The sequence below is a fragment of the Amblyomma maculatum genome, chromosome 1, assembly GCF_055883805.1.
Source record: "Amblyomma maculatum isolate TAMU_Amacu chromosome 1, ASM5588380v1, whole genome shotgun sequence".
NCBI classification, from domain to species: domain Eukaryota; kingdom Metazoa; phylum Arthropoda; class Arachnida; order Ixodida; family Ixodidae; genus Amblyomma; species Amblyomma maculatum.
Window position 1 is genome coordinate 383,408,090 of NC_139344.1, and position 23,856 is coordinate 383,431,945.

Below are 23,856 nucleotides of genomic sequence, written 5' to 3' on the forward strand. Positions count from 1 at the left end.
AACTTCACGGGACCAGGAAAAAAGTTTGAATTATCCGATGTCCGAATTATCAAACTGACCAGAACCATTTGCATTACGATAAATGTACCGTATTTAGTCACGCAACGAACTCGCTCGCACAATGAACCCACCCAGCCCCGATTTGTGCCTACGAATCTGGAAAAAAAAAAAAAAATGGCATCAGTAACGGTAAAAGTAACGGTGGCAGTGTGCCAATATGCTTGGAGCGATAACAGCTTGTTTATCTTTTGACTTTAGCTCCGGCAGGGGGAGGGAGGGAAGCGAACTTTGCCAAGTGCTCGTTCGGTTGTGCAGGCCTCCTTTTCAGTATGTTCGCTTTATCATGCTATGAGAGACTGGGGCGGGTGCAGTCTACTGCCACTCCAATGATCGGAATGAATGGTGCTAAAAGCCGCAGTCATGATCGCAGCTGACTCACGTGCTTCCAGTGACTGATGGGTGAAAGAATGGATGGCTATCGCAAAAAAAAGAAAAAAGTTTAACCCATAGTGCCAGTCCGAGATCATAGCCTTTTTTTATGGGCGTTGGCTGGGACCGCGCCGACAGTAGTTATTTCTAAATTAACAGTGTTAGAATTAGAGAGTATTTAGTTTCGAGCTACGGAGGTTGCGCAGAAGTGAAAGCAGGCAGCCGCCGCCGCGCAGCCATGCACTGACTTTGCCGCGGCCGCCATCCCCTCCCTCTAACGCCGCCGGCCGCTGCGCCGGTCATGGCGCCATTTCAGTTTTATCCACTCTCCCATGGTTTTACCTGGTTCCATCTTCTGTCCCCATTTTGGACGTGCGCAGTCTTTAATTATGCCTTCTAATCATGGTGTTCTTTTCTTTTTTCTTTTTTGCCACGTGATGTGCGCCAAGCCGCCCAGACGCAGCGGAGCGTAGTTCGAATTATTCGTAGCGGAACCGATTCGCGCACTAATTAACGGACCTTTTTATATACAGATCTCTATGGAGCTTGGCCGGACCAAGTAGTGTAGTTCGAATTATCCTAAAATTTGAATTATCAAGGTTCGATTTAACGAGGTTTCACTGTATTTGTTTTTTAGAATTGTAATAAAAATTCACAAGCCTAACAAATTTTTCATGCTAATATATGCAACATTTTTCCTGTAGCCTAATTAGTTTTAATGGTCAACTTCTATTGTTTAAGGCCTAAATTGTTAAATAATGGGTAGTTAAATGCTTAGATTTAAAGCATGGTTAGATAGCCCCACAAGAGTAGAGAATGAAATGTTGGGAGCAGTTTCCTGATTTGTTAATTAGCACTCATTTCATGGCCTTATTAAGGGGAAACGCAGGTCTTGGAACGCTCGAAAATGGTCAAAACATTGATTTTGAGAAAAACCCATTTTACGAAGGTTTACCTTTTCGAGCACCTGCACTCAAATTGATGCTGAATTCGGTCAGGAAATGCAATAAAATCGGTTTTCAAAACATCACGGCAGTCGCCGTGGCTGCCTCTGCGTGCGTCTGCGTTTGCGCTCGCTTTTCTCGACGCACCGTTTTGTGCCGTGTTCCTGTTATTTTTTCCCTTGCGATCGAGATGTTGGAAAACGGTAGACTGTAACCGCGCACGCACCTTTGGAAGCCGCATGAAACAGGCGTAGAACAAAAGCCAGAAAGCGCTGGCCGCAAGCGTGACACCGCAGGTTCAAATTACAGTGCGAATTGCATCCCGGATCACGATACACCTTGTGTTGATGCCGCCGCCGCACGGCCAAGGGGCGGTCGGTGCTAGGTCCTTTCTGCCGGGAAAGTCAGCGACCCAACACGAGTCTCACCGCAGCCTCAGCGTGGAATGCGATGCCAGTACCGAGTTCACGATTGTGGACATGAAAGTGTTAACAACTGCATTGCGCACACGAAACGCGGAACCTGCGGCGAGCTCGCTAAGATTTGAGCGGTCAACAGCATGAGCGTTACAACGGAGCTTTTCAGGGCCACCCAACTGTTTGCCACAGGCCTCCTTGGCACTGGACCGCTAGTTCCCTGAAGAAACCGTTTTCAGGATTCAAAATACTGTCCTTGGAGCTGGACATCCTAACCCCGCGCTCTCGTCGGCTAAAAAAAAAAAAATCAACCCATAATTTTTTTTTTTTTTTTTTTTTTTTTTTTTTTTTACAGTTTCGTCATGTACACATCTTCAAAATGTTTACATGTTCCCTCGGATAGAATAAGACACTTTGTTTTTGTTTTCTTTAGCAGGAGGACAGATAGGGAACACTGAAATAAAATCTGCAGTTGAAGATTCCTCCCAAAACTTTCTGAACTTAGAGTCAAAACTTCAAATGCGATTTTCTCAACATCATATTTTTTGCAAACTGACTAGCCTTACGGAACTTTTCATTATGTTCTTGTGGTACAATTTTAGTAAGTCTTATACTGTTGCATTCAGGAATAGTTTAACTTTGGAGCTATGCTATTTTTATGTTGCAAGGTTGAACATATCAAATTTGGGGGAGAGTAATGTCAGCTTGTTATATTTAAAAATTATGGGGTATCGGCATAATTGGATATTTTTATATGTTAGCGCACCTCAGTGACAATATAATTAGCATAGCTCAACATGGCAGGCCTTTTGCTACAGCTACATTTTTAATCAGAGCCAAATAATATTGAGAAAAAGTGTCTTAATCACCCGTAAAGAATTACCTAATTAGGCATCAGTTATGTTTCCACAGTATGATAATTAATTCAGATATAGTGAAACAAATTATATTTTTGAAAACAGCAGGAAGAAATACATGTGCACACCGAATTTCACTGTGATATCTCAAATAATAAAAAAAACTTGTTTTAAGACCAGTGTCTCCCCTTAATCTCAGTATACAAAGTGTGTGTACCAAGTGGCAATAAACTCATCAAAATAATTATTTCAGCTTTGAAAAACAAAGAATTTGCTTCCAACATTTCACACAGCATACATTCAGCCTTCCATTGCAAAAAAAATTCAGCTTTCAAAAACAAAGAATCTACTTCCAACATTTTACACAGCATGCAGGCTCCCATTGCAAAAGAACAATTCAGCTCTATGTGCCTTGGGTGCCGAGATATTGAGGCCATGAAACTGCAAGTAGTCAACAATGACTGTTTTGAGAAGAGAGCAAAAAAGAAGCAGGCCATTATTTAACGAAATTTACTGGTGCAATGCATACATTTACAAGCCTAGAAACCACCAGAGATGCATTTTCTTTGCTTTCCAAAATCCAAGTTTTGCCTCTCTCATTTTCATTTCTAATTGCAGCACATTCAGTTGTCACTTCGCCGGATGCACGATTCACACTCAGGCGTCAACTTTTTTTTTTTCTTTCAACGGTGTTTTCCCATGATTTCGCGGTGAGAAACGTTCATTGTGGAAAAAAAATTTTCTTTAGAGCTGTTTGCTGCTTCCCAGTGCTCTGCAATGCATGGAAAGCAAGTGCATTCACTATGAATGTGATCCAATCGGAGCACGCGCACAGCGAGCTCTATAATAATGACGTGTCCCCGCAGTTTACGCACTGTGAGGAATAAGTTTGACGGCGATTTCTTCATCATGCTCACCTTTTTCAGCGCGATATCGCCGCCTTATGTTTTACACTTTGCCAGTCTCGGCAAATTGTTTACGCTTTCCACGCTGACAATTGTAAGCTTCCGTCATAATCACGAAAACAATCCGATTACCACTTCATTCCTGGAGTTGCCGTGAAAGTTCAAGCTTTTTCTGTTTTCAGCTTGTCTTGCTGCTGCCCACCTGAGGCCTGCGATATCACTGTCAAAATCCCGAATACAGTGAAAGCTCGTTAATTCACAACTCGTTAATTCGAAATAGTCATCGTGGTCCGGTCCGCAGTGCATAGAAGTCTATGCGCGTAACAGCTCGTTAATTCACTCAAAAATTGGCGCCGCCACCCATAATTCGAACTGCGCGCCGCCAAGCGGCGCTGTTAAAAACCATCGTTGGAAGCTTTCACGGCAGAATGATAGATGGCACAACCATCGGGGCGCCGCTAGGGTGCTGGAACAAGTACTAAACAGTCTTTCCTGCCGCGACTCCTTCGAGGAACGACGTTTTAGTGTTATCGACCACGGTTTCGTGTTGCATTTCGTGAGCCCTCGTTTTGCACGCCGCTTGTTGTGAGCTTGTGTCCGCGAGATGTGTTCGCGTGGGAAATACTGTGCCAAGACGGTGAAGGAGAAAGTGGCTATTTTACGCGAGGTGGATGAACGGAAGGCCAGCAAAGTGGAAATCGCGAAAAAGCACGGGATTCCACCAAGCACGTTGTCGACGTACGTCCGAAATAGGAAGGCCATCGAGGATGCCTATGAAGCCGAAGATTTCGCCAGCAACAGAAAAAGGCTTCAGTTAGCCAAGTATCCGGAAATTGAGACCGCTGTGATCATGTGGATGAAAGAAATGAGAAGCGCTGACATTCCACTGAGCGGCCCAATTATCATGGCGAAGGCGGCCGATTTCGCCCTGCGCTTGAATGTGGACGATTTTGTCGCCTCCGAAGGATGGTTTCACCGCTTTAGAGACAGACATAATCAGAGGGGGAAGAAGACTCCCTGCGTCGCATTCGCATGCTAGAAGACCGAGTGAGTACGGTAGGCCTCAGAGAGAAGAAGCAGAAGATGATAACAGACTTTTTTGCTAAATAAATGTTTTTCGTGCCCTCCGGGCATCAAACGCCTTCATTTTTGCTCACTTTCATTAGTTCGAATTTTGGTTAATTCGAACTGGCCTGGCGGCCCCGTGGAATTTGAATTAACGAGCTTTTACTGTAATTCAAAAGTTTTCTGCAGTCCCATATTTTCCAATGTAAATCTGACCGACTAATTCGAACTGGAGGTCTGCGCCAGAACGGTTAATTTGAGTATTTGGAATGCTATGTAGCTATGCACGATCCATATTTTGCCGCAAGCCCTGTGAAACGACGACCCTACGGAACAGCGAGGCAAATCGCATAGCGGTGCAAATGATTTATAGGCGACGCGCCCGAGCCGGAGCACTCTAGGCACAAAATTCAGTCCGCAGTGTGGCCCGCAGAACACTGAAATGCGCACCTGCAGAGAAGACGTGCTCCACTGCAACGCGTGGGCATACTGTTTTTTTGTCATGTGATCACATCCCCACTCCATCCCACGGCATGTTTCACCCTCTCTTAGCACTGCGTCAACAGCAGCACGTGTGCCATGCCGCGACCCGTCTTCCCCGTGCCTCCGACGCTGCAAGTAAGCGCTAGGCAGGTCTCGCTTGCGCCATTGTGACCATACTAGTGAACGAACCCGAAGTACAAGACTTCAAAGCTGCAGCAGAAGTTCTGCTTGATCTAAGAAGCAGGCAAGAACGCTTGTTCCAAGACCGAGTTGGCTAAAAGGCACAGCATGCCCCTCTCGACGCTGTCCAGGATATCGAGCAACAAGTCGAAAACACTAGAGGCCGACGGCAAGACCCATTCTTTGAAGCGGCCATGAGTGTGAACTACCGCATGCCAAGATGTGGAATCAGCTCTGCTTCGCTGGCTACAGGAAGCAGACGCAGCCCACGTTCCCATCAATGGAACGATACTGCGGAAGAAGGCCAACGACCTGACTCTGCAACTTGGGCACGAAGAATTCAATTGTAGTAACGGATGGATTTGCCGTTTTAAAGAACGTAATAATTTGACATTTCTGACCGTCTGTAGTGAAGGCGGCAGCACTAACGAGAGCATTGTCAAGAATGAAAGAAGCACACTTTGGCGTCGCTGCTTAGCGAATACGGTGCAGACGACATTTACAACCTTGACGAGGCTACAATTTTTATAAGATGCTGCTGCCAACGAGACCATTCGAGCGAAGGACACCGCAATCAAGGGTAGAAAACAGGCCAAGGACAGGAATACTGGGCTGTTCAGTGTGAACATGTGCGGTAAACACAGGCTGCCACTACTAGTTGTCGGGAAGACAGGGAAGCCTTGTTGCTTCAAAGGAAGATTTTCAGCCCCACCTGCTGAAGCGCTGGTTCCTTTGCTGCAACAATGGCAAGGAATCGATCTCCTTGGAGTCATATGCCTCCTGCCTTTTGGTCCACTAGGAAGGCACACAACTTTTTCCTCCATGCTCGCGCCGCCGTCTGCAAGCGGACTCGTGCTGCGACGACTCCGCTTGCAGTCACCACGGCAACCCACGCCGCTGGTCCTCTCACTCGCAGCTACATGCAAGCCAACGTATAGTCATGCAACAGATGTATGCCTACGCTCACTAGCCCATCCTCCGCGGGGCGGAACTCCGTCGCCGCTCCCCTCACCAACTTCTATCAGACGCCGGCGTGATGGGAAGAGGGGAAAACTGACTGTGAGAATATGAGGCCTAGCAGGTGTGCGACGACTTGCAGCAAACAGCTAACTGTAGCTGTAGTTAGCGGTGCCTGCTATCGAGAGTATAGCACATATGCGAGGTTGCAGGATTGAGGTCACAGGATTGAGGATTGCAGGATTGCAATGCAGGATTGAGGTCGCAGAAAAACATTTTTCACAGCTTTTGACCTACGAACGAGTGAATAAGTCCGGAACATCCAATGAGACAAAACAAGGCAATTTGAAACGTCCAGAATTTTGGTGAATGTTATACACCGACTTTATGAAGAACGCGGCGCCACGGCAGAGTCTGAATAATTGGACAGGCCTGGAAAATTGGGCGTCCCAAAAAACGTTCGGTGACTGTATATTAGATGATCTAAATATTAAAGTATATCGCAATCCCCTTTAAGTTCTATATATCTGAGATTGACTGCATTAACTAACAAGCATTGGTTCAACATCACATAAAGCATCTGCAAAAAAAATTAGGTACGACCATGGTGAAAGAACAGCTATAGTCACTAACCGATATTTCGGATGCCCAATTTTCCGGACCTGCCTGAAAATCCGGACCTTCCCATGACACCACCACGCACTCCATAGAGTCATGTATCATCATCATCATCATTAGCCTGATTATACCCACTGCAGGGCGAAGGCCTCTCCCATATTTCTCCACTTAACCCGGTTCTGTGCTAGCTGCATCCACTTGACCCCTGCGAACTTCTTAATCTCATCCGCCCACCTAACTTTCTGCCGCCCCCTGCTAGGCTTTCCTTCCCTTGGAATCCAGTTTGTTACCCTCAGCGACCATCGGTTATCCTCTCTTCGCACTACATGTCCTGCCCATGTCCATTTCTTCTTCTTAATTTCTACTAGAATGTCGGTAACTTGAGTTATTTCTCTGACCCACTCTGCCCGCTTTCTATCTCTTAATGTTACCCCTACCATTTTTCGTTCCATAGCCCTCTGGGTTGTACTCTTACCGGTATCGCTCAAGAGGAAAGTATACAACAGTTGCATCTTGCCTGTACTCACCTATGGGGCTGAAACGTGGAGGCTAACCAAGGGAGTTCTACTTAAGTTGAGGACAACCCAGAGGGCTATGGAGTCATGTATAACACGGACCAAAATTTAGGACGTTTGAAATCCTTCTCATTCGATTTTTCACGTATTGTGTGTTGTGCTAAACATCGCCGCGTCAACTATAGGCAGTTACCGATAGCGCCGACACCACCGTCCTCATCTGTCTCCTTGACGAAACCATCGAAGCAAGGAAATTACAGCCATTTAACTCTGGAAAAGAAGGCCGCCAATATCAGGCAAGTGGAAAGTGGCCGGTCGCAAGCAGACGTTGCAACACAATTTGCAATATTGAAGCAGACTATCTCCAGGCTTTTTTACAAGCTGTTACCCGAAAAAACTCTTACTTTCACTAGCGACCTTTGCCACAGTAGCAGGCACAGCAAGGGACTAACAGTCCTTGTCGGCTGCAACATGCTCGGCACCGAAAAGCTTCCGAAGCTGGTGATCGGAAAATAAAAAAATCCAAGATGTTTTAAAAGAGAGTGTGTTCCAGTGCTGTACAAAGCCAACAAGAAAGCCTCGATAACGTCGCAGCAGATTTTCGAAGAATGCATCCGGAAACTGGGCAAAACGTTTGAGCACCAAGGACGCAAAATTCTCATGCTGGTGGGCAACTGCGCTGCAGACTCAAGGATCTGAAAGCCATGCAGCTGGAATTCTTGCCACCAAACACGACATCCCTACTACAGCCCATGGACCAAGGTGTTACCCGGACACTCAAGCATCTCTATCGGTCACGCGTGCTTAGTCGCATGGTGTTATGCATGGACAGCGGCAAAACCTACGGTGTCAATTTTTTGTTTGCACTCGGCATGTTTTCCGATGCATGGAAGGCGGTGACCGAAGAGACACTGCAGAACTGCGTCCGCCACGCTGGTTTCGCAATCAGAGATGAAGTACCGTCGTCATCCGATGATAGCACCAGTGAATTTCATCAGCAGTCTTCATCAGCTGACCCCATCGAGCACTTGCGCGCTGCAGAAGCCGTTCCCATGGCACCGACGCTGGAGCAGTTTGCTAACGCTAACAGCGAGATCGAGCTCTGCGCTGAACTCGCCGATGATGAAATTGTTCGCCAAGTGCTTGAAAGTGATGACTCGGGCTCCGACAGTGAGGAGCCAGAAGCTGTGCTGCCAACTAGCAGTGAATTAACCCGAACTCTGATGGTGCTTTTGGCTGTGTACAGCGAGAACGTCATCCTTGCTGACGTGCATGCAGACTTACTTGTACGGCAACGTAGTGCCCCGCAGAGGCATACAAGCCGCTCACTAAATAAAGCGACTTTTTTTTGCGTGAATTCGTTTTTTAGGACTGCCCGATTTTCCAGAGGCTATTTTGGCCCCTTGAGGATCCGAAAAATCGGTCGGCGACTGTAGACACTGCTCAATGGAGCCAGTACGAACACGAATGAACGCACATCACTGGAGTAGCCAAATAAAAAAAAGGGGCAGCAAAAGATTTCACAAACTCTCGCATGCAGGACAGGAACAGATTGCACTAACCTTGATGAGACTTCCTTGAAGCTTCAGGTTTTTCAGTTTTGACAATGCCCTGAAGGCATCCTGCCGGCGGTCCATGCACACGTATGCACAGCCCCGGGGTGGAATCATCTGCAAAAGGGACACGGTTGCCATGAAAATAAAGCACAAATCCCGGATCGCCTTTAAGGAAGGACACGGGTCTTGAAGGCGGAAAAATCGCCCAAAAATCAATTTTTAGAAAACTGAAGTATTAGAATCTACAACTATTATTCTCTGATTCCACCAAGTTTCTCACCTCTCGTGTCAATATTTGAGGCGTAATATCAATTTATAACAAGTCGGCTGGCTCATTTCAAGCTGATGTTTTCACTAAAATAGCGCATTTTCAAAAAAGTATAGCTTCCGTTCCACGGCCGCGCTCAAGGCGATCTTGGTCTCCTTCGAAAGAGTGGCTTTTTGCCGTCAAATTTCGCGCTCCTGCGCGTCGTTTCTCTCATTGGTTCGATACAAACAAAGAAAAGAAAAAAAGCCACAGCACACGTTCCTATTCGTTGCTTCAGTGCATGTGACAAAAAGGGACCCTGTGATTGGCCGTTCGCGCCTCGCGTCATCTGCTGCGCGCGTCAGGGCAGTCGGAGCCGTGCCCTTAGACGCCATCTTGCCTAGTGCTGTCAGCCTCGAACGCCTCGGAGATCTCGCAGCGATGTCTACACCAACGAGAAAGTTTGCGATGCGTCATAAATACGGCAAAAAAAGGAAAAAGTCGTCGATCGGCAATGCTAAGAAAGGTGCTTTGGTGTTGCGAGACACCGAAAACGAGCAGATTCCTGCGTCCAGTGACCGTGTCGACGAACCTACGGATCAGCTAGGCCTAGCGGGCCCGTCAAGCGAGCACACTTCAGACGTCGTCAGCCGCGTTCGTCACGATACAACGCTTCTGACGCCTTCCGATCTGGCAAGTGAAAAGAGAAAAGCCGACGCCAAACTGCGGGAGTTGGATTCAACGCCAGCAACGAAACGTAAGACAGACTTTGCCGCCAGCGATGCCGCGATCTGCCCGCTTGATGAGACGAGCTTCGCCGTGATTTGCATCGAGTCGATCAACAGCCTTCTTGACGGTGCAAAGTGTAAAACGTGTGGAGGGAGTGTTAAAATCGGCCAAGGTGATCGCAAATACGGCCTCGCTGTCAAGGTTTTCTTGACATGTGTCAACTGCGGCGACAAGGCATCGGCGTGGAGTTCGCCGCGTGTGGACGGAAAGCAAAGTGTAAATCCTTTCGCTGTGAACATTCTGGCTGCGCGCGCGATGCAAAGTACCGGCAACCGGCGGACTGCATTCAACGACATCTTTGCCGCGATGAATATTTCCCATCGTGGACTGAACTCGAAAATGTGGCAGAGCTACGTAAAAGAAAAGCTGACGCCTGCCGCGACGCGTGCAGCCGAGAAAGTGATCGTTGAATGCGCGGAGTCAGTCCGGAAGCTGTACGATGAACTGAACGTTGACAATCCTGGTAACGTAGCCGTGTCCTACGATGGGACTTGGATGACTCGTGGGCATTCTTCCCACATCGGACTTGGCACTGTCATCGAGCTTTTTACGGGGCTTGTCCTAGACTACGTTTTCCTGAGCAATTTTTGCGCAGGTTGTGAGCGGGGACCGAAAGTGGACGACCCCACGTACCAAGAATGGAGAGCAAGCCATGTCTGCCAGAAAAATACTGATAAAAAGGCTGGTGAGATGGAAGTAGAAGCAGCCCTAATCCTATTTAGAAGATCGCTTTAGAAGCACAACCTCAGATATACAACGGTGCTGTCAGACGGCGACAGCCGGTCCTTCCTCGCCCTGAAAGATGACCAAGTGTATGGCTACGTTGAGGTCACCAAAGAAGATTGCATTAACCATGTTCAAAAGCGGATGGGGACAGCTCTCCGCAATCTGCTGTCAAAACAAAAAGAGTCAGGCTCGGAACCACTTGGTGGTAAAGGCAGACTAACTGGTGATCTAGTCAACAAGCTAAGTTCTTACTATGGCTGGGCACTCAAGTCCCACAGTGGCAACATAGAAGAAATGGCAAAAGCGGTGATGGCTACCTATTATCATGTGACATCAAATGATCAGGAGTCGGATCACAGCCTTTGCCCAACAGGTTCAAGTTCCTGGTGCCGGCAAAATGCTGCCAGTGCCAAAGGAGAGCCAGCCCCAAGGCACCGCTACAGCCTTCCTAGTCATGTATGCAAGGCACTGCGACCAATTTATGAGCGCCTCTCTGACAAGAAGCTCCTTGAGCGATGTGCAAGGGGAAAAACCCAAAATAATAATGAGAGCCTGCACTCTCTCATATGGGCACTGGCACCAAAAGAAAGGCACGCATCCCTCTTCAGTGTTGAGGCCGCAGTTGCAGAAGCAGTCTTGAAGTTTAATATAGGGTACCAAAGGACCTCGGTAGGAATTTTGAACGAGCTGTGTTTGAATCCTGGCCAGAGAAGTGTGCGGCGTATGGTAGAAAAGGACAAGCTTCCGGTCCATTGCATCTACAAGCAAGCGCGCATCGGCAGAAAATTTGCAGCGTGCTCTGAAAAAGCGCCACAAAGGTGGTAGTGCTCAAAATGACTATGCCCCTGGGGCATATTAACAATGTCTGGTAGTTGACATGTACATATTTTTTACTTTTAGTGATTAAAAATGACTTCCGTTTGTTTTTCTCATTTTCTCAAGATGTGAATTTTGGTCTCCTGTCAAGTTGGTAAATGCGATATCTCAACACCCATTGCAGATACAGCAATGATTTTTGTTTCAGCATTAAGCCAAATATGTGGAGCACACAATGTTGCAAGCAGATTTCTTAATTATTGCTTTAAAATTTTTTAAAATGGCACTTTTTGTGACCACTGTGTTTCCATGTTACGACTACTAAACTTCAATGTGCAATAAAATGAAAAATAATCATTCAATCAAAAATCTGCTTGCAACATTGTGTTCCTTATTCATTCTAGTATATAGCTATATGCTAATAAGAAGTTTTTGTGAAGTGGTTTTTTTCCTATTGTTTTCACAGCAAGTGCACCGTTGTTCTTAATTATCTCAACACCTAATTTGTTCAGAGAAAAACTAATTATATTTTTGGAATCAGCACCAGGAACTGCACACGTGTGCCAAGTTTCATCACTTTAGTTCAAAAATTAAAGAAAATGGCTTTAAGACCAGTGTCCCCCCATAAATACAAAAATAACCTCCACTGATGATCACTTGTATACCAAAACAATGCAAAAAAAAGCAAACAGAAAAACCAACAACTGCTGGCACCTACCATACCTAACTATTCTAACACGCACCTTTCTCGCAGAAAAACATGTATTAATGTACTCGCAGTGAACATTAGCACATTTTTTTTTTCTGCTCTTCATATCACGTGATCATGTCCCCCGATTCAGCAGCCGACGACATTCTTTCGACATATGCATGTCAAAGTGCCATTAAAGAACGAGGATGACGGCGTGCAACTCGCATGTTCTGTCCCCTTTCTCAGCTTAGCTGCAGCATATCCGGCGGAATATTATCATCACAGAGTGGTTGCAGAAGCATCTAAGACAGCATCGATATGTTGCTTGGTTTAGTTGATAATGGTCAAACTCATCCATGCCGCTTTAGACAAAAAGTAAACCTGGCTGCGTGCCATTGTCTGTGTTCCTCAGTCGCAAGTTCTGCGGACGACTTCATTTTTTTTCGCAGAGTATACAATGCAATGCAAGTAGAAGGGACCCTGTGTGCAGCCCTGCATCTACTGTACAGCTAAGTTTCATTATGGGACAGTAGCCAGTTTATTAGGTCAATTTTAGAAAAATGCCACAGTAGCGTTGCCTTAAACCTTGGGCAAGTTTAATATCTTGCAGGGCATTGGAACAGGAATGTGAAGGGGCAAATGTATCTTCTCATGCTGATTCTAGGGGCAGTACAGTCGAACCCGGATATATCGAACTCGAAGGGGATCGCAAAATAGTTTGATATATCGATAATTCCATATACAGAAATCGGCTTGAGACGCCACTTACGATCTTGAAAAACAATACCATAATTGTCGCATAATCAACCCACTCGCATAATGAACCCACCCTCCACTTTGTGGGTGAAATTGAGTATTTCAGCAGCGAGCAGCAGCAACAGAGCGAAAAATTTCCAACTTGTTAGAACTGCGTCGCTCTCACCACTCGAGCCACCGCGGCAGCTCAAAACAAGGTTTCTGTGTCGCCGCGGCAGAAATCGCGAGCGTTTTCCCTTGCATGTCGATGGCGCACGCCCCTCTGTTTCGGTCGTCTCATCTACAGCTTATTTAGTAGCAGCGTGCCAATATGCTGCGCAGCGATAATGTCAAGCCGTGTTTATCTTTGAATAGCTCCTGCGGTGGCGGGGAGCGAACTTGGCAGAGTGTCCGTGATGACTTGATTGCACAAGCCTGGTTCGATTTATCATGCCGCGCTTGGAGCGGGCATCATGATCACAGCAGCTGACCGTGTGCTTTCCTTTATTCATACCGGCAAAAATAAACGACACCCGCCAAAAAAAAGCCCTGTCGCTTCTGAACTTCCGCAGTCGCCATATCTTACGCTACGCCGCAGGTACAGCCCACCGATAAAAATGGATGACTCTCGCAGAAAAAGAGAGAGAGAGCCACGTCAGCCGCCGCTGGCAGAGGGTTCGCAACACACGCTAAAGCGTCCGACTTCTGTCTGAAAATGGGCTGAGCTGGCTTGGCCCATGCGTAGCGCGTGCTGAAGGAGAGAGCTCGGCAAAAGAATGGGCACACCCACGCACATGGCTTGCACACGTCATGTGCTGGCGTGCGGGAAACGATAACTGCAGATGCGCGCACCTTTGGGGAATGGGCGCAGCGCTGCCCAGAGCAGCCGTCGCCGAACTGTCCCCTCATTCCTTCCGCGCGGGGCTTGAAAACGTCACGCGCCAAACGACCAAAGGTGATGCGATCGTCTTTGGGGAAGGCCCACTTTCCAGTGCGTGGTGCGGAGTTCGATATATCGAACGACCGGTAAAATTGAGTTCGATATATGACGCGGCTTTCCTATACTTTTACATGGGATTTTCAAGGGGATATTCCGCGATTTCGATATAACCAAAATTCAAAATATCCGGGTTAGTTATAACCGGGTTCGACTGTAGTCGGTGTTAAGATCACAACTAACCGCATGCTTTCGTTGATTCATACATGCAAAATTAAACGACTTCAGCAAAGAAAAAAAAAATCTGTCGCTCTTTAACGTCCGCAGCCGCCATATCTTACGCTGCGTCGCGCATACAGCACAACGATAAGAATGCACGATTCTAGCAAGGAAATGCTTCTTAACGTCCGCGGGAGCCACGTCAGCTGCCGCGCGCAGAGTGTTCGCAACACAAGCTGGAAAATGCGTCCGACGTTGTCTGAAAACGGCCTGAACTGGCTTGGCGCATGCATAGCACGTGCTACTGCAAACGAAGGCCGGGAGAGAGGAAGGAGTGATAGCTCGGCAGAAGAATGAGCACACCCTTGCGCTTTGCTCTATCGCACTTTCCCTTCTCGTTCCCACCATTTCTCTCTGGTTCCTTCATGCACATGGCTTGCAAACCTCACGTGCTGGCGCGCGGGAAACGATAACCGCAGATGTGTGTGCCTCGCTGCCTTAGACCACCCGTCGCCGAACCAGCCGAACTGTCCCTGTCCCCTCTCATTCTTTCTGCGCGTGGCTTGAAACCGTCACGGGGCAAACGGCTGAGGGTGATGCGATCGTCTTTGGGGAAGGCACACATTCCAGTGCATGGTGCGGAGTTCGATATATGACGCAGCTTTCCTATATACTTTTGCATGGGATTTTCAAGGGGATATTCCGTGAGTTCGATATAACCAAAATTCGAATTATCCGGGTTCGACTTTATATATACTGCCTTCAAATAAAAAAAAACAGCCCCCACTCCCTAGGCCACATTCTCAGAGATTGAGTCTAGGCACTTACATTTTGTGCTTGACAAGGCAAAATTGCCAAGCCTCGTAAAATGTACCCCTTTAATTTATTTTTAACTTCAGCATTTATTGTATCAGTCTATCAAAAATCAAAGTACAGATTTGAAATGAGCGTAAAAAACTGAACAGAACTACAAAAGTTTCAGATTGAACCACGAATTAAAATCAGTTTAAAGCACCTGCCCACGCCACCACTCATGACGAGGAAACAGAAAGAGCAGCGAAGCCATACTCACATCAACCCTAACTATGGAACCAAACTCTCCAAATGTGTCGTGCAGATCCATCTCGGACACCGACTTCGGAACATGTCCAAGCCACAACGTAGCACTGCAGACTGCCAGAGAAGAAAAAAGAAAAAAGACAACCGTGAAACTCAAAATTCTGGCCCCAGCAGAGATGAGAGAAGACGAGGTGTCAAAAAGAGGCGCTCACCGCTCAGGCAGTTCTTCTTGACAGGTGGGAAGCCCTTGCGACGCCGCTCCCTTTCACGCTCCCGCTCTTTTTCCCGTGCGTTTTCCCTGCTCTCCCTGCTTTCCCGCTCCCTTGACCGATCCCGCTTGCTAGTACTGCTGTAGCGGCTCCCGGACGTGCGAGATGGTGACCGGGAGCGTGACCGACCCCTCCGCCTCGGAGACCGCGACCGACTGTGCCTTCGCCTGTCCCTGCGGGGGTGAAAAACAAAACTGCTTACTTCTTGCATGACATTTAGTCTCTTCTTTCAACAGAAGACCTATGTTCACGGAAGAAGACTGAAGGTAGTCGCATCTTTCTAGCTGCTAAAGAGAGTGCTTGACAAGAGATTTATTTCAAACCACTCAAAATTTAGTGAACTCGCATTTTACAAAAGAGCAGTCAAGATTGATGCCAGAAACTTGTGCATCATGACCAGGTCAGTGTGGTTTTGCAACTCTATTTCTGAAAGTCTGCATCACCAAAAGGAACCAGAACCAGAGTGTCGAACCAGAATTTTTTTCGAGTTCAGTTCGGGTTCACGCCTTTCGAGTTTGGTTTCGGCTCCTGAGAGACATTCTGTTCCGATTCAAACCGGTTCAAACGGGTTCAGAGAAATAAAATTTTTAAGGTGTATTTTCTCACTCCACGCTTTTAATACTAATTTTTATTTCCTGTTCGTACTGCTGCCCTATGCTCCCAGTACATGTCAAATGCCGAAGCTTATGCAGCATAACTAAGCCTGCTAGAACGCTTGAGGAAAGCAATTAAGGGGGGACGTGGCATTCGGGATCAACTTTCCTATTTCTTAATGGATTCTGATAAAAATTGGCAGGGTTACTGGTAATGCCTCTGTGATATCACCATAAAAATTTCAAACGGGTATCTCAACAACTTTTTTATTTATAAAATGTTCCTCCTTTTCATCTTGTACCAGGCTTGAGCAATTTACAAAATGAGATAGAAGACTTGTTCAAAGTGCACTGCATTCCAGCATGAATGGATGAGGTCGTGACATTCTTAGATTTCTTTATTTACAATGTAAAAGTTTTTAGTTTTCATATTTTATGAGCAGACTGTACAACAGGCATCTAGACAGTGAACAACTAGTCGAATCAGTAAGTCAGCAAACGGTGTACTGGAAAGCAAAGAATGTCACGGCCTGAACCATTTCTCAAGGAATGCAGCGAAAAAAACCGCATCAAAATACAGTAATCCCTCGTTATAACGAAATCAGCGGGACAGCGAAAAAATTCGTTATAAGCGGTATTTCGATATACGCGACCAATTGACAAAGTCTTGACCAGTCGGGCTTTAATTGCACCAAAACTGCAAGCAAGTCAAAATAAATATTTTCAGTGAATCAAAACTTTATTCATGTGCAAAAAAAGCAGTGAGCTTTGGTTGCTTGAAGTTCTTACCGGGCGCAAGCAACCCCTGCTCTAATTTGAACAAGCTCTGCACGAGGCCGTGGTCGCCGCCCATACATTCAACCTTATTTCGTAGCAGGCGTAGGTACTCCCGTGTCTGCACCATAGTTGGCACTTCACGTGGCTCTTCGTCCTCGTCGGGGCCACCAACAGCGTCAATTATTTCCGCGTCCGTCGCTGGAGCGACCACGGGAGCAGCCGCGTCAGCCAACGGGAATGTGTCGAAGTCACCGTCTACCTCTTCGCCAGCAATTTTATGTACAGCCTCGTACAAATCGCTGCAAGTTTGGTCATCGTCAGGCTGGTCATCGTCAGGGTCGGTGACGGCGGCACGGGAAAAGCCGGCGTGTGCAAAGCAGTTGGCGATCTTCGAAGGTGCAAGTTCTTTCCATGAAAAGTTTAGCAAATGGATCGCACCAAGCAAATCAGTGCTGTAACTCTTGCTGGCATCATACGCTGTGAGCATGCGCTGCAAAAGAGCCTTGCGGTACAGCTTCCGGGTGGTCTCAATGATGCCCTGATCCATCGGTTGCAATACCGCGGTAGTGTTGGCAGGCAAAAATTCCAAAGTGATCACCTTGAGGTGGTCAATCTTCCCATGGCTCGGACAATTATCAATGATGAAGAGCACTTGCGCCGAACCGTCTATCCATTAGGCGCACGTAGTCTTCAAAAATTGCAGCAGTCATCCAAGCTCGCTTATTGCTTCTGAACCCGCATTCATTTGGAACAGTTGCATTTCGGAAGCACCGCGGTTTCTCCGCCTTTCCCAGTATCAACAAGGGAAGCTTGTCCTCGCCTGTTGCATTAGCACCAAAAAGCACTGTGACACGCTCCTTGCTCTGTTTTCCTCCGGATGAGGATGTGCCAGGGGTCGTGAACGTGCGATTCGGTAGCATTTTGTAGAAAAATGTTGCCTCATCAAGGTTGTAGATGTCTTTGTCTTCATATTTTTCAAGTAGAGCTTGGAGCCGATGTTGGCGCCATACGTCTACAGTGTCACGGCTCACGGCTGCGCTTTCGCCAACGATCGTCTTCGAGGTCACGCCGTGTCGTTTTTTGAAGCGCTCAGGCCAGCCATTGCTGCATTTGAAATCCTTATGCCCCATTTGGAGGGCGAGAGCTTCGGCTTTTGCAGTAAGTGCAGGTCCATTTACAGGGAGATTTGCGCTCCTGGCGTTCTTCAGCCACTGTAGAAGTGCACCCTCCACTTCCGGATATTTTGAATCACGATTCCTCTTTCTCTTTGACGAGAAGCTCTTTTCAAAGCCATCCAGCACAGCGTCCTTATTTTTCAACACAGTTGATAAAGTTGACGGCGGTATGCCAAATTCCTTCGCGATGTCAGTTTTCTGCCGCGGCCTTTTTCCACTTCTTTTATCAGCAGAACTTTCAGCTCCAAAGTCAGACATTTTCGCCTGGAGACTGACGGAGCCATTTGTCACTGTAGACCACAAGAACACACGCGAGGCAAGACTAACGTAGCATTCCGAATAACACGCAACCACGTGGCCTGCAGCACGGATCCAAATGCATGCGCCGTCGGCGCGAAAGCGGCGGGCGAAGAAGACGGCAGAAGCTTCAAAATGTGGTCATGCCTTCAGGTCATCTCGCTGTCCTCGTCGGAGCACGCTGGGGATGACGGTTGCAATGGCGGGCTTCGCGTGTGCAGACGGAAGAAAGGCGACCAGAGTTCCGAGAAGTATGAAGCACGGAAGGCCTCGCGAGGTGAGGAGGAGGCAGGAACAGCGACAGCACTCAAAACTGGCAGCAGGCAGTTCAAACGGATCGCACAGTCGACGTGCATGCGCACTTCGCAGATGCCTATCTCGGTGAGGGAAGGCGAAGCCACTTCGGGAGGTGGGGGGGAGGTGCGCGGGAGAGGGTGCCTTGATGCGCGCGGTCTCCCGCCTCCCCATGCACGCGCGCTTGGCGCGCATCGAGGCACCCTAGCGCGGGACGCTGGGTAGCGCATGGGTAGCGCGGTAGCGCCGCTTATTCCGCTGACGCTGCCTCGCCGCCGATGTTTTCGGAAAGCTGTCCGTCAATTTAGGCGAGTCCACTTCGGGAGCTGGGGGGAGGTGCGCATGACGCTGGGTAGCGCGGTAGCGCCGCAAATGCCGCTGCCTCGCTGGCCTCGCGGCCTGCGACGCTCGAATTCGTGTGTTTTCGCAAAGCTATCCGTCGGTTTCCACCGTCAAAAAAGCAACAAAGCTAACGACGGACTTTTTTTTTTCTTTTGTGCTAGCGCCAGAAGAGCTCTTTCCAGCGGTAAAAATTTGCTCACCGAAAGCACCCCATGCCAACGCGGTCTTTTGGCCACTTCAGCATCCAAGAGACCGCGCTTTTCTGGCATCGCAAATCATGAGAAAAAAATCAATTTTGTGCAGGTTCTATCACGGGGGATACCAACGATACGATTCCGACCGGAGTTGACAGGCCGCGCGACGGCTGAGGACTGCGAAAGCATTGCTGCTGGTTGCTGTCGCTCCGTTTTTGGGTTTTTAGATACCCGCTCCGTGCTGAGCGGTATGCGCTAGCGGCAACGACAGGCGTTGGCGTCGCATGACACATCGCCAGTGGCTGTTACCGCTGTATGCGCAAAAGCGACGCTGCCGCTCGGCGACGCCTCCGCTCGCCACTTCGCTGTAAGCGGGTCAAGCTCTTCGTGCACTTCGAGTAATGCGGCTTAAAATGCATGCACTTGGGTCGGGACCGGAAGATATTTCGAATAAAATGATATTTCGAATAAAGCGATTTCGTTATAACGAGGGATTACTGTAGCTTCAACGGTCACGAAGAAATCAGTGGAACAATCAGAGCAAGCGACAAAAAAAACATTACTGAGAAAATGGCTTCCGAAGTTGCACCTTCTCTTTCAATCATCAAAAGGCACCAGGGTTATAGTCTTTTGTGTCCTTTTTAACACGAGGCTTCTTGGATGCCTTGCCTCGAGATTGAAGTGATTTTGCTGCCTTTCTTTTTCGAAAGATGTCCTTTTCCGCTGCTCTGCGAAGGGCATGTTGGCCAGTTTGCAGCCCAAGTGTCGCACAGTACTCTGTGTAAGCACGGCGGGTCCCTGCATTGAACTTGCAAACTGCTTCGTTGAGAGCCGTCTCTGTTGCAGTCAAAGATGCATTTTTATCTTTTGGCAGCAGCGACCAAATTACTGAATGAAGACTCTCAGCCGCATTCTGGGTTTTTTCCCAAGGCATCGGCTGAGGAGCTGGACATCAGATAGCCGCTGATAAACAGGCAGCAATGCATCTGCGACATGCCTTGCAAGCTGGTAGTTGTGGGAGGGCAGAGGTTTGCCCTCTGCTTCTGCAGCCTAGTGTTCGCACCAACTCTGTGGTCCTTGGGGGCAAAGTTCGTGATGTGGGTGCTCATCGGTAGATGTTACGTGGTAAAACGTTGCCATTACAGCTTTTTGCATCTCCTCAACGCTGTCATGATCGTGCAGGGACTTGCCATAGTAATTTGTTAACTTCTTAATTAAAACCTGAGTGAGGCCACCTTTCCCACCAATAGGCCGACCCTTTTTGCTTTTTGTGACAAGAGCACGCAGGGCTGTGCCCATCCTTTTCTTGACATGATTGATACAATTCTCCTTTGTGAAGGGGATAAAACCACATGTCTTATCTTCGCAGAGTGCCAAGAAGGTTCTGCTGTCCCCATCACAAACAATGTTTGTGTAACGCAAACCATGCTTTAGAAGGGACCTTCTAAATAAGATTAAGGCCGCTTCAACTTCCATTCTGACAGATTTAACATCACTGTTTTTTTGGCAGATGTGGGATGCTTTCCACTCTTCATAACCTCCTTCTTTGGGGCCCACCGTGCATCCGTGGTACCGATTTGAAAGTACGACACAATCGAGCACCAGTCCCGTGTAGAACTCAATGACCGTACCAACACCTATATGGGACGTGTGGCCAACTGTCAACCATGTCCCATCATAGACAACTGTAATATTATTATGAAAGGTGGGGTCCATCTCGCTGTAAACAGCGCGCACAGCTGCCGCAGCATCAGAAAAAAATTTGGCAGCAGCTGTCTCACTGGCCGGTCGGAATTCAGATTTGAGATGTTTTTGAAATGTCTTGTGGTGTAACCCTCTGTGCGAGACATTCATTTTCGACCAGAAGTCGTTCAAAGCTGTTGCCCCTTTGTCAATGCTTTTTACAGCTTGTATAGCCCTCAAGTTAACATCGAAAATTCTGCGGCCTTTTTTCCGCAATGATGACCACTCCTTTGCGACAGTACCACAGAAAGCGCATGTTAACTCCAATTGTGCTGCCAACCCAAACCTTGTTCCCAGCTGAACCGAAAGTCCTGGTTGAGAGCACTGCTGGCACTTGGCATTGCCGAGAAGCGCATTTAGGGCCGTGACTTGTACAACAACAAACTCGTCCGTTTGTTCTGTAGTAGCAAGCGCCTCGCCGTCACCCGTCAGTTCCATTTTCCGCGCGGTCGTGGGCACGGAACTCAGCTTTGCTTGCACTTTCGCGGCGGCTTCCTGCGATGCTTCTGGCGACACAAAACGCGGCTCCAGGCGCGCCTGAATCGTGCGCCTGGTGCTCGTGGACGGCGTGGCGTCGTCGCACGAAGTGCCAAGAGAACCCACAACATGCGCGGTGCCTTCATCACACGATGTTTCCAACAAAAAACACAGCTCCAAGTGCGCCTGAAGAGTGCGCCCGGTGCTCGTGGACGGCGTGGCGTCGTTGCACGAAGTGCCAAGAGAACCCACAACATGCGCGGTGCCTTCATCACTCGATGTTTCCAACAAAAAACGCGGCTCCAAGTGCGCCTGCAGAGTGCGCCCGGTGCTCGTGGACGACGTGGCGTCGTCGCACGAAGTGCCAAGAGAACCCACAACATGCGCGGTGCCTTCATCACTCGATGTTTCCGACAAAAAACGCGGCTCCAAGTGCACCTGAACAGTGCGCCCGGTGCTCGTGGACGGCGTGGCGTCGTCGCACAAAGTGCCAAGAGAACCCGCGACGTGAGCGGTGCCTTCATCACTTGATGCTTCCAGCGATGCAGAGCGCGGCGTAGAAAGTTCAGAAGTGGACCCCGTGCTTGCACACGATGTTTCGTCTGCGTGTGAAGTGCTCGGCAGCGGCTCGGGAACGGCGCCACCAACACTCGTAGCCGCGCACGAAGTACTCGCCTGCGCGGCCGTAACTTCGTCAGTGTGCTGCACATCAGAAGTACTTGAACAGAAGACTTCTTCACAATCGGCGATTTTCGCTTACGGGTGCCATAGGCACGTGCCGTCTTGTACTTCAGAGGTCGCCGACCCATGATCGCCAGTGAAAGCCGTATCGGAAACTATGCTCCGCGCGTACTGACAAACATGGCGGCCACATAATCCGTTTTCGAAACTATGCTCTGCGCAAGAGACAGGTCGAGCCGATGGATGATCTGTGCTCAAATGACAGCCCCGCCAGTGGCGCGAGCATGGCGAGCAGCGGAGTCGCAGAGTCAAGAGGCGCGCGAAGCAGACGACGCACCCGCCAAGGAGACCAATTGCGCAACGCGCTGCTGTCACGTGCGCAAATGACAGCCCCGCGAGCGCCGCGAGCATGGCGAGCAGCGGAGTCGGCGAGTCAAGAGGCGCGCGAAGCAGACGACGCACCCGCCAAGGAGACCAATTGCGCAGCGCGCTGCTGTCACGTGGCGCACGCAGCCAATCGGAAATTACCGCGCAACCTTGAAACTTTTGCTTTTTATGCGTTTGTTTCAGCGCTGAGGAGACCGCTGGAGCGGGAAATTTGAAGTCGGAGGAACGCGCTTTCCATAGAGACCAAGATGGCCGCGCTACGTTCGGCGGCTGCCGAGAGATCGGGGCTTGAAAAACGCCGTTTTTTCGCGACTTGGAAGAAATTTTTCGCCACCCCTGATCATCAAAACGATGATTTGATGTACTTCTTGATAGTTTTCGACGATGAAAATTTATAATTACACTAAGTATGACTTGTAAAAGCAGAAAATATTTCAAAAAATCGCTTTTTTGACCATTTTCCGCGAATTGAAAGCCGCGTCCCCCCTCAAGGGACGACGCGGGCTTTGAAAGTCGAAAAATCGCGAAAAAGTCGGCTTTTCAAAAAGTACATATCTCGGTTGTATATGTTATAAACTACCTTTCCTATAATTATAAACGCCTAATTCATCAAGGAACTGCTTTAAATTAAATATACAACTGGGCGCGGCAGCCCCAGAGTCGCGAGCGAACGGCAAAAGTACCCAAACTTCGCGCGCGCGGCATTTCTCTGCCGCTGAACCGAGCGCCGCCATCTTGGTCTTGTTTTGTTTGTGAATGCTTGCCCTTTTCCATATTGCCTTCGCCGGCAGCGTCCGCGGCGTAGCAGAAGCATGGCTCGCTTGTGATTGGGGGCCTCACAGGGATTGTTGAGCTTCCCGCGTCTCGAATTCGGGCTGTGATTGGACAAAGTGCGCGCTCCGTGAGAATGCGGGGGATCGCGCGACTGCTATTGGCTGCTGCGCGCGCTGACGCGGTGGCCCCTCCCCGGCGCTTCGTCTGCTCCGGCTTGCTACTGAGCTGGCGTTCTTTGTACGCTCGCTGAATCGCTTCACGTTTCACCATTTTGAGATCGCCGTGATCATCGCTCGTTACGAATTCTGGTGGCGTGTTTTGAACAGTTATGTGCACTTTGTGGATTATTGCACGGTCGGCCACGATGCGCGCTAAGAAGTTCAAAACACTGCATACGTCGTCGTTCTGTGAATGCCGTCCGACTTGCGAAGTTAGCGAAAAGCGTTGTCAACGGGCGCAGAGACACTTCTATTAGTGCTGCTTCTGCTACATCACTACTAGACCGACTGCGCTGCTACTTCCAACTGCGTATCTTTCGCGTCAATGTAAGGAGCCGGCGTTTGAAGCGTGCCTGCTGTACCGACCTTATCAACCTCGGCGATCTCAGCCTCCCGTATCACGTCTGTCATCGCGAGCGATAACGCGTCGTCAGCATCATCCGCTGTTCGCATGAAAATGCACTTTCCGAGGGAATCGGGGAGGTGGAGGC

General features: G+C 48.6%; 1 protein-coding gene and 1 pseudogene across 3 annotated transcripts in view; both read right to left on the reverse strand.

Annotated features, from left to right (window-relative positions):
• Isha (Insulator su(Hw) mRNA adaptor) overlaps positions 1-23,856 on the reverse strand; it is an 88,428-nt gene that overhangs the window by 37,053 nt on the left and 27,519 nt on the right. For all 3 annotated transcript variants that reach the window (XM_084593104.1, XM_084593120.1, XM_084593113.1), the window contains 3 exons: positions 15,357-15,586; positions 15,158-15,258; positions 8,932-9,039 (listed from right to left, as the gene is read on the reverse strand). In XM_084593104.1, the coding sequence (XP_084449230.1) occupies positions 8,932-9,039; positions 15,158-15,258; positions 15,357-15,586 (439 nt within the window). The remainder of the gene's footprint in view (positions 1-8,931; positions 9,040-15,157; positions 15,259-15,356; positions 15,587-23,856) is intronic.
• Positions 19,653-21,439, reverse strand: LOC146208394 (uncharacterized; annotated as a pseudogene).